Source organism: Macrobrachium nipponense, chromosome 40 (genome assembly GCF_015104395.2).
Source record: "Macrobrachium nipponense isolate FS-2020 chromosome 40, ASM1510439v2, whole genome shotgun sequence".
Taxonomy (NCBI): Eukaryota; Metazoa; Arthropoda; class Malacostraca; order Decapoda; family Palaemonidae; genus Macrobrachium; species Macrobrachium nipponense.
In genome coordinates, this window is record NC_061101.1 from 41,603,285 (window position 1) to 41,614,475 (window position 11,191).

General features: G+C 36.4%; 1 protein-coding gene across 1 annotated transcript in view; it reads right to left on the bottom strand.

Moving 5' to 3' along the window:
* Positions 1-11,191, bottom strand: part of LOC135212115 (cullin-5-like) — a 278,450-nt gene that overhangs the window by 141,449 nt on the left and 125,810 nt on the right. The window contains exons 3-6 of the mRNA XM_064245512.1: positions 9,964-10,164; positions 9,601-9,762; positions 6,639-6,732; positions 432-562 (exon numbers count right to left, since the gene is read on the bottom strand). Coding sequence (XP_064101582.1) covers positions 432-562; positions 6,639-6,732; positions 9,601-9,762; positions 9,964-10,164 — 588 coding nt within the window. The remainder of the gene's footprint in view (positions 1-431; positions 563-6,638; positions 6,733-9,600; positions 9,763-9,963; positions 10,165-11,191) is intronic.

Here is an 11,191-nt window from a genome sequence, read left to right on the forward strand (position 1 = left end):
AAGGGCACTGTCCTCTGAAGTGAGAGGGAGCACTGTCCTCTGAAGTGAGAGGGGCACTGTCCTCCGAAGCGAGAGGAAACCCCTGAGAATATGTCACCCAATATCCAGCACCCTCCCCCCTCTTCCTCACCCGACAGCACCAGTGGAAGGAGTAAAATCTCAATCATAATTATACTGTCACACGCCATGAAAAGGAAAGATGTGATGGGAGCGAATATTACGCCCTTGGCCACTGACACCAGGACACATTCTGGGGGGCAGGCGGTCTGCAAGGCTATTACAAATCATGGGTTTGTATGTGCATCATTTAATAAAATTGTGTAACAGTGTAGAAGATTTCATATAACAAAGCTTTATCCAAGTGCTTAATAGTAGTAGAGATACTTTATAGGCATTATCATATCTGTTAAGTACAACATCATGGAACTCACCTGTGTTATTGAATCAGCAGCAGCAACCATATCTGCTAGACCAGCAGACACAATATGCTCTTCTAACGCATCTAACATTGGTTGGATTCCATCAGGTACTCTATCCATTAATTTGAACATCAACTGTAATTCTGCACAAGAAATATATAGTATAAATATTTAGTATCAACAAGATATGAAAATATTTTACCAATTATGAAAACTGGTCAAAATGACATTTTTATAATAAAATAGTTTTGTATATAATTACCCAGTAATTATATAGCTATAGTTTTCAACGTACAGCAGCCTAAATTCAAATTTTGCGAGTAGAGCTTTGATTGCTCATTGTAGGTATATAATGCTGGCAATATTAGGAATGACTTGGCTAGTCACCTCATTCTGTTTTATGCATAATGTCCATCAGAGGGGAAGCGGGTTGACTCTGATGATATAATTACTGGGTAAGTATATAAACTTTATTTTATTAGAAAAATTTAATTTTTGTATATGTGACTTTCCCAATAATTGCATTGCTGATTCCAATTTGAAAGGTTTCATCATGGACATATTCTACTCCAAAACATTAAGCCATGTAATGAATTTGAAATAGAAAAGTTGCTAGCATTGAAAGTAATGCTTGTTATTTACTATCAGCTAAGAGAGCTACGGCAAGTGGATACTGCCTCTGGTTTGTGCTCATCATAACTCACAGTGGCATGGCGGTACAGCCAAGGGTCGCCTCCTACTTAGGGGGAACTTTGCAGTAAGGGAAGTGCTCCAATGGCAACCAAAGCATGATAGGTGCCTGCCCCTGCTTTGGGTGCAGCACCAAAATAAAAATGACAAGAAAACACTGACACCTACACTGAAATAAAAATACGACCCATCTACTGAGAGTGGGAGGTGCTCCAGGATCATTGAACCCCCCTGGCTCTCCAAACTCAGCACCTTACTGAAAAGGTGAAGAGATAGTAGGAGAACATCCTGTGATTCCTTCTGCGATGCCATGCCAGTCACTAAAAATGGTCTTGAGGTATTGGAAAATTTTGACACCGTTTAAGCTTTCATAAAAAAAAAAGTAAGAAGCAAAGATAGCTTAAGCTTCTAGCAGGTCGATAATAGAATGGACGTAAAGGGCATACAGTGTCTGAAAACTAAGGAGGTAGAGGCTGTTCTGACATATACTTAGCTTCATTTCAAAGTAGGCAAAAAACACTCCACAACACTGAGTGTATTTCAAAAATGAAATCCATATAAAATGGAAGACAACACGTTTAGACAGAGGAAGAGATGGGTTCTTGCCATACCGTCTTAGGTTATGAATGCTCCTCTACCTACTCAGCTTAGGGAATTCCTGAAAAAAAAACTCCAACTGGACAGAGAGCTCTCTATACTATAGGCAGTCCCCGGTTATCGGCAGGGGTTCCATTCCTGGGGGTGTGCCGATAAGCGAAAATCGCCATTTACCGAAACTCAGTTATTAATGAGGTCATAATGATGCTTATGGCGCGCCATAACAACCCTTATGGCGCCGATAACCGGAACTTGTCCCATTATGGGGCTAGACAAGCACCATAAAACCAGATCGCCGATAACCAAGTCCGCCAATAACCGGGGACTGCCTGTACTTCCCTTGTAGCAAAAGCTGCAGCCAAACAAGCTAGGTGCCAGGCAAGCTAGAGACTCGGGAGCTAGCAGACACTCGGAGTATGAGTCGCACCAGAGGAGCTGGGTGGAAGGTAACCTAGGTGTTTGGGAGCTGGTGGAGGCTGGCACCAGAGTGCTGAGTGCCGGGAGAGCTAGGAGTTCTGGAGCTGGCTGACACTAGGAGCATGAGTTGGCACCAGAGGAGCAGCCAAAAAACCTCTCTGACCCTGCAGAGTAAGCCATCAAAGTGATGGATGACTTGGAAGAAGCTACTCCTTGATGGAGTAGCTTCTTGAAGAACCTGAACCACCCAAGGTTCTGGCCCCCTGCAACTACATTCCTTTCAAAATAGGTGCAGTCTGGGACCAACTGTGGTGCAAAGGACTGAAGATTCCCTTGGAGGAAGTTTCAGTTATCAGCGCCATGAGGTGCCAATAATAAAGTCATTGTGCCATAATATAGCTAACAGAGACGCCATTAACCGAAACTCAATGCCATAAATCACCGAGTTTCAGTTAATAAAGGTCTTCACTTATCATCACACCGCCAAGAACGGAAAAACCCCCCCAATCCCCCCCAATGGGGGGGGGGGGGGGACTGGGGGGGGGGGGGGGGCCTTGTACTTTTGCTTTTTTGTATTTTATACATCTTCATAGGAAATTCTGACATCTATGCATATAACAAAACATGCGTAAAATGTGCGAATAACTTTAGCATTTCATATATTCAGAATGTATGTATTTCAAGATAACATAAATGTATGTATACCTTCTAAAATAAAAGATAATTTAAAATAAAAAAGTACTTTTTGCATTAAAGTATCGCAGCAAATACGACTCTAATATTGTAGAACAATGTGCTTTTATTCTGTAATTTGTGATAAAAGAAAAAAAAACAAATAACTGATTACTCAAAAACAAATCATTATACAGTGGACCTCAGTTTATAAACTCAATTCGTTCGAGGACACTGTTCATAACTTGAAAAATTCATAACCTGAATCAACTTTCTCCATTTAAAATAATCTAAAAACAAATAATTTATTCAAACCTCAGACACTTAATTTTTTTTTTTCATTTTTCTACGGGTTCCTGGCACAAAGTTATGGTCTACTTCACTGCAGCCAATAATATTGTAAGCATTTTCATACTACTATTGTATTATAAAATACATAGCAGGCCTAATTTATGTTTAGGTTTGGAAATCAGCCGAGGACGATTGCGAGGTAAGTTTACTTTGCTGTATTGAACTCAAATCAGAGCGAATTTACATTATCAAAGTGTTTTCAAGTCGAAATATCACTTGAATACCTACCATTGTGAACAAAATTTTGTTATTTTTTTTGTTAGTAGATGGGGCTGAGGACATGTTCATTGTGTAAAAAAATTAACAGATTGCGTTCGATATTTTCACTTGATATCATCAGAATACTACAAGGTTTACATATTTATCTTTTATTGGAATGAAAACAGTAACGTGTTTTTTCGTACCAAAACGTTTTGATTAAAATGAGTTTCTCTCAAATTCTGTTTATGGTAGAGTTTGATAGTACCATACCGAAGTTTGTGGGAGTTTCATCCATGTTGCCAATGCACAATAATAGTCGTTAGCAGATTAACATTCTTTCCTCAGCTTCAGCGACAACTTGCACCTTAAATTTAGCAGTACGTATATGCCCTTGTCGATCTTTTCTCCAAAGTGAATAAGGTTACAGAAAAGTAAAAATATATCAGTCCTATTCTACTTAAAAGGGTATAGCAAAGTAAAAATATATCATTCCTATTCTACTTCACATAATTTGTAACATAACTACAATCATTTTTTACTATCCTACAATGGTTGAAATGCAAGCAAACCACTGTTGTTATCAGATTTGGTTGTTCACAGCAAATTAGCTGTTTCTGGCTGTATGTATTTACACAAGTAATACGATATTCCTTTTCAAAATAGTACTACAGGCAGGCCCCAGTTGTTGGCAGACTTGGTTAATGGCAATCGGGAAAATCTGCAATTTATGGCACCCTAATGGGCCAAGTTTCGGTTATCTGCACCATAAGGTTTTGATAATAAGAGTTATGGCATCATAGCATACCTAAATGAGGTGTCACTAACTGGTTATCGACACCATTAACTGAAACTTGGTGCCATAAGCAGTTTATGGCGGTTTTCGCTTATCAGCACCCCGCTGAGAATGGAACCCCTGCTGATAACCAGGGGCTGCCTGTATTTCTCAGTGAAAATAAGTAAATAATTAAGATGACAAAGACTGAGTAGCAGTAAAAAAACATTTTAAAAAACATTCAGTGCTTCCGATGAACCCTTTCTGGGGATGTTTGTGTACTTGTAACTTGAAGCATGGTTCATGAACTGAAACAAAAATTTTTTGAACATCTGGTTCATAACCTGATTTGTTCATGAACCAAGGTACCACTATACTTGAATTTTCAGGAATTCAAAGTTACTGAATCCAGTAACCGATTACGTGTCCAAACCAGTGGACTCGAGCGGCCTGCACTCCAGTTCGTACCGCCAAGCAAGGTGGAGGCTAGAAGCTAAGATGTAGAATGTTCACGACTGCGTGACACCAGGAAAATACCTTTGTATGCCGAGGCCATGTGAGCCTTCTCTGTAATGTTCCAAATTACTGCCAAAGCAAAAACTGGTAGTGGATGTTTGACTGACAAGAACATACTGCCTAAGTCCCACTGCAGCCAATCATTAGCACTCTTCTCTCTTTACTACATTTCAAACCCTGCCCCTCCCCCATCACTTTTCAGTTCTCTGCAAATGAAAGTGACGAGTATCCCAGGCTCAGGGAACAAAAAATGTTTTGGCCTAAAAGAATGTCTTAACATTTACAATTACTTTAAGATAATTATTTACTGGCAGCTTGCAAATAGCCTGTGGCCGGTAAACAAATCCTAAAAGCAAAGTTTGGCCTAATGGAATGATGCAACATTCAAGAATTACTTTTAAGGCAATTATTAATCTGCGACTTGCACGTAGCCTAAGCCCAGTAAGCAAATCATAAATGTAAAAGTTTTGGCCTAAAGGGATAGTGTAACATTCAAGAATTACTTTAAGGTAATTAATTACTGGCAACTTTCAAATAACTTATGCCCGGTAAACAAATCATGAGTGCAAAAGTTTCTGGCCCAATGGAAAGGCATTACATTCAAGAATTACTTTTAAGGCAATCATTTACCAGCAGCTGGGCATAGCCTATGTCAAGTAAACAAATCATAAGTACAAAAGTTTTAGGTCTAAAGGAATGGCCTTACATTCAAAAACTACTTTTAAGTATATATTAACTGGTGACTTGCATGTAGCGTAAGCCCAGCATGTAAATCATAAATTCAAAGTTTTGGCCAAAAGGAATGGTGTTAACATTCGATAATTACTTTCAAGACAAAACTATTGCTGGTGACTGCATGTAGCCGGCTTGCTAAAATAATCTGAATCAAGGTAATAACCAAAAAAAGACAAGTGTCATCCTGCTTGAAGGCAATGAAATACGCTTTCCAATGGTTGTGTAATAATTCCAAAAACTGGTGATATAACTAGAAAATAAAAACAAGCTGTTTTAACACTCCATGTTTAGTCGAGCACGGTTGAAAACATAATGGGGTGATTAGCTATGTCATTCCAAACATTGCCGTTAGGGGGGCAGCACTGTATACCTACACTGAGCAATCGAAGCGCTACCTGCGAAATTTGAATTTAGGCTGCCGTATGTGGAAAACTATAGTTACGTAATTACTGGAAGAGTCATTTATGAAAAAATCCCGATTCTACAGGATCACACTTTAGAGAAAGGTATGGCTAACTAATTGGACACTGAAGTGGGACAAGACAAAAAGAAATACAGATGAAAACTAAAAGGTGGAAAATTTTTTACATTTTCAGTACAAACCCATCTTTTACATTAGCCAGTATACTTGTGGTCTCCACTAACCCTATCTATTCTATTTAAACCCAAAAATAATCTCACACTGCTAACTGGATAGCCATCCTGCACACGCAGGTTAAAGCTTCATATCCAGTAGTCTCGGTTACAAGTGGAAGTGATACTGCATGGTTGGGAGGCAGACCATATGTAAGTATATGTTCTCAAAAATAAATGGCTGAATGGAACAAAGGATCTGAGTTAAAGGTGAAGTATGTTTCACCATCTGTTTCACATATTTTAAATTGATTAGTATTAACTAAGTATTATAATACTAATAGCATTCTATTCTGTTTTAGCTCCAAATTTATTTAGGTTGCCTATGATTCCTTGCAGCTATTTGTATATAATTACATGCATCTCTTATCTCTTTGTATTTTGTTAAACAGTGTCCCAGCTTTTAATTTAGTCCTCTTCCTCTCTCATCATAATTGTGAAAAAAAATCTGAAAAGGTATGGTATAAACTACTTAGCCCCAGTTCCAGGTCTACAAGCACTTAATTAACAAGACAATGAAAGTATTCAAGTGCATTACCAAAACAAAGTGCACTTATTAGATCCCTGATAAATTCTATACTGTATATTCTTCAAGCATCTACTTGTCTAATGAACTTGCAAGTAAATCCACTTACTATCAGTTTCATTATTTTTGATCATCTGAGGACATTCTGCTAAAATAGTGTCACGAAAGGTTGTTACTAACACCTCCACACAGCACTCATTCAACTGTAATGAAAACAATAGTAATTTATACATTAGTACATTATTTTTTAAGTTGATGGTCAAATTCAGTAAGTACACAAAGAATCATTTAGATAAAAACTCATACTTATCAAATAACCTTATTTTCAAATGAAGCAGTCAACTGATATTTTTCTTTGAGGGATATATATTTGAATAGCTAACTGCCCTTTCACACCACCACTAATCAATAGTAACTAATTACAAAAACAAAGGAAAGCAATGGAAATATGATATATAAGTCCTTTTCAAACAATGTAATATTTTGGAATTTCCTTTACATCACTCCAGTTTTACTTTCTCTACTTATACCATATAACATCTTTATTGTGACAGCTTCTAAGAGTGGTATCCAGACATTAACCCTTTAATGCCGAAGGGGTATAATAAAAATCGTCTCCCGTATGCCGAGGCGGTCTCGGAGTGAGCGCCGAAGCAGAAAAAATATTTTTTTCAAAAAATCACAGCACGCTTAGTTTTCAAGATTAAGAATTCATTTTAGGCTCCTTTTTTTGTCATTGCGTGAATTTTAGTATGCAACCATCAGAAATGAAAAAAATATCATTATCATATATAAATAATGGGATATATGATAGCGCGAAAACAAAATTTCATATATAATTGTATTCAAATCACGCTGTGAACAAAACGGTTAAAGCTAATGAGTTAATTTTTTTCCATTGTATTGTACACTTCAAGGCAACACAAAGAAAATATTATCACAAAATGATGCATGAATTCTTAACGCGTGGACGTAAAAAAAAGCAGTTTTCAAAAATTCCCCATAAATCGAAATATTGTGCTAGAGACTTACCGTTTGTTGCAAAATGAAGGTAATTGATTGAATATTACTAGACTGTAAGTGTTGTAGCTTACAATTGCAGTTTTCGACCATTTCGGTTGAGTTAAAGTGGACCGAAGGACAAATTTTTTCTATTTATCGTTACTTATATGAAAATATTTTAAAACTGATTAAAGCTACAACCATAGGTTGTTTTTAGTTGTATTCTAACTGAAATTGCGCACATTTCATATATAAAACTTTATGTAACGGCTAATTTAAAATGGTGCAAACATTACAACAATCGGACAAAAAAATTTATGATTTTTTCGGAAGTTACAGCGCGGACGTAAGGAAAAAGTTTATTTCATAAATTCACCATAAATCGAAATATTGTGTTAGAGACTTCCAATTTGTTGAAAAATAAAGGTAATTGATTGAATGTTACTAGAATGTAATAGTTTTAGCTTACAATTGTGTTTTTCGACCATTTCGGTCGAGTCAAAGTTGACCGAAGGTTGAAATTTTGGCACTTATCGTTATTTATATGAAAATATTTCAAAACTGATAAAAGCTACAACCATGGGTTGTTTTAAGTTGTATTCTACATGAAATTGCGCACATTTTCATATATAAAACTTTATGTAACTGCTAATTTAAAATGGTGCAAACATTACGACAATCGGACAAAAACCTTTCTGATTTTTTTCGGAAGAGTTACAGCGCGGACGTAAGGAAAATGTTTTTTTTTTCATAAATTCACCACAAATCGAAATATTGTGCTAGAGACTTCCAATTTGTTGCAAAATAAAGGTAAATGATTGAATCTTACTAGAATAAATAAGAGTTTAGCTTACAATTGCGTTTTTCGACCATTTGCAGTCCAAGCTAAAGTTGACCGAAAGGTTGATCTTTTGGCACTTTATCGTTATTTATATGAAAATATTTCAAAACTGATAAAAGCTACAACCATGGGTTGTTTTTTGTTGTATTCTACATGAAATTGCACACATTTCCATATATATAAAACTTTATGTAACGGCTAATTTAAAATGGTGCAAACATTACGACAATCGATGATTTTTTCGGAAGAGTTACCACGCGGATGTAAGGAAAAAGTTTTTTTCATAAATTCACCATAAATCGAAATATTGTGCTAGAGACTTCTAATTTGTTGCAAAATGAAGGTAAATGATTGAATATTACTAGAATATAAGAGTTTTAGCTTATAATTGCGTTTTTCGACCATTTCGGTCAAGTCAAAGTTGACCGAAGGTTGAAATTTTGGCACTTATCGTTATTTATATGAAAATATTTCAAAACTGATAAAAGCTACAACCATGAGTTGTTTTTTGTTGTATTCTACATAAAATTGCACACATTTTCATATATAATACTCCATGTAACGGCTAATCTAAAATGGTGCAAAAATTATGTCAAAGTGACGAAATAATTTCTGAGATGTGTCGCTGATACTTTTTAGTGCGATAAGAAATAAATTCACCCTTGCGCGCCTGCGTAACGATTGTAAACAAAACAATGCCTTGATCTGTGAGCTCCCAGCATCCCCCAAGGGGCGTGATTCAAAAGTTTTTGCCTAGTAGGCCTATAACTATTTTCCGCAAATTTAAAAAACATTTTATATCGACGTACCATACGTCCAATCGGCACCCGGGAGACAATTTATCTCAACGTTTAATACGTCCAATTGGCGTTAAAGGGTTAAGTTCTTCCAATAATCATTTCTCCAGGTGATCCCAAGTTTCCCAATGTCTTCATGTGCTGGAGCTCTGAAACACTGACTGCAAGGGCAGGTGTCCCAGGGAAAACCAATTTATTTTTTTTGCTGAGTTGAACTATCTACTACTTACTTTGACCATTGATACTCCTTCCAAGAACTATACAATGCCTATTGAAAGGTGATAAATCTTGACAGATTTCACAGGTTAAGCTTGGAGAACAAGTCTGACTCCAGCATGCACTTCAAGGTAACGAGCACTTTCTCTACACTGGCCATGTAGGTCTGGTATTGCCTATCAGAACCTCCTCTAAAGCATATGAGAGAGACTTACGTTTTGTAGCGATCCACTAAAGGATTCCAGGTACTTTTCACCCCGCTGCTCTTCCTCTCTTAATTTGATCTCTGCGTATTTCATGTAGTTTTGGACACCATTTGCCTCGAGGTATTGCGGGGCCTTTATTCGGTAAAAGGCTTTGGTTGCTTCAATGTAAGCCTAAGAAAAATTAAAAAGATTTCAATGATTAAAGCTAAACCTAAACAGTCACTTAAATCTGACAGTGAAGACAAAAAATAAATATACAAAATATATCTCATGTGAAGTGATGAAAGTAATTTGTTCACTCCAACTACAAAAAGTCAAAGATATTTTATATATGAATGTAAATATATAAAAAAAAAAATAGATGAAACTTACCTTTTCAAAATTTTCCCTATAAATTTGCAATTTATCAACGGAATTGGAGCAGAGGTTAACGTAACTCTCACGGACACCAATGACAAGCTGTGAATCAAACGCTTCACCATTCCTCTCCGCATGGACTAGTTTCATTGCTGAATCTTGTAATCGCTGCTTGATATTACTAAAAATACTAGCATTCCAACTGTCTAACATTAACTGAAAATTACAAAATGTGCATTCATTAAGAGGATAGTATGTAAACTGTTTACTGTTGACATGGGTATATATAAAAAACAAAACCCAATTTAATAAATATCTATTAATCAAAAAACATTTTGACCTTAAAGATCTTTTTAATCAAAACATAAATCGAGCACTTTACTAATGTTTGAACAAATAAAAATTAAATTTTTATAAAAAAATTTGGTTTTAGATATATGTACTTAATAAGTCATTACATAAGTATAGTTTCTAACTAGCAAGGCAGCTAAAATTTGAAATTTGTGGTAGCAATTATTTCGTTTTGGTGTAGGTAACTAGCACCGCCCACTTTCAGTACAAATAGAAACACCTAGGCAAAGCCTTTCAATTTGTTGATGCCTTATGGAGGCAGGTGGACTTCCATTCTGTAATTAGTTGGGAAGTATATATATATAAAACTTCATTTAAAAAAATGTAATTTTTATATATGTAACTTACCATGTAATTACAGAGCTAATTCCCACATTGAAAGGAGGTGGGAGGCATGGACATAAAACCGTAGACTGCCTGTTCCTGCATGTCCAGTATGTAGCTTGAAGAAATTATGAGAGGAAGAGGTTGTGATTGAAAGCTAATGACTTAGCCACAGATCTAATATTGTGAGCTCTGACTTTAAACCCTTGTCAATGCTCTTCACCAGTCTCGAATAAGATCCCTTGGGAAGAGAGAGAGGGCATACTTTGTAAGAGGTCTAGACGGATCTTTGACCAAACACCACAAGTTACTGGATGTTTCTCGTAACTTTTCAGTCCTTAAAACTCCAATGCTCTTACGGGACAAAGTACTCTCTTCTCATCCTCTACACCCAGAAAAATCACTCAATTCTTAATATCAAAAGAATGAGGATAGGAGTTAGACATGCTCTACTCCCTTCTCTTTCTATCTCTTCCAAAAAAAGGTTGAGTCTAGCCCTACTAACTGGAGCACGGAGGACGTGATCTTCATTTCTAGGGTGTGGTTTTAGTTGAGGACTTTTTAACAG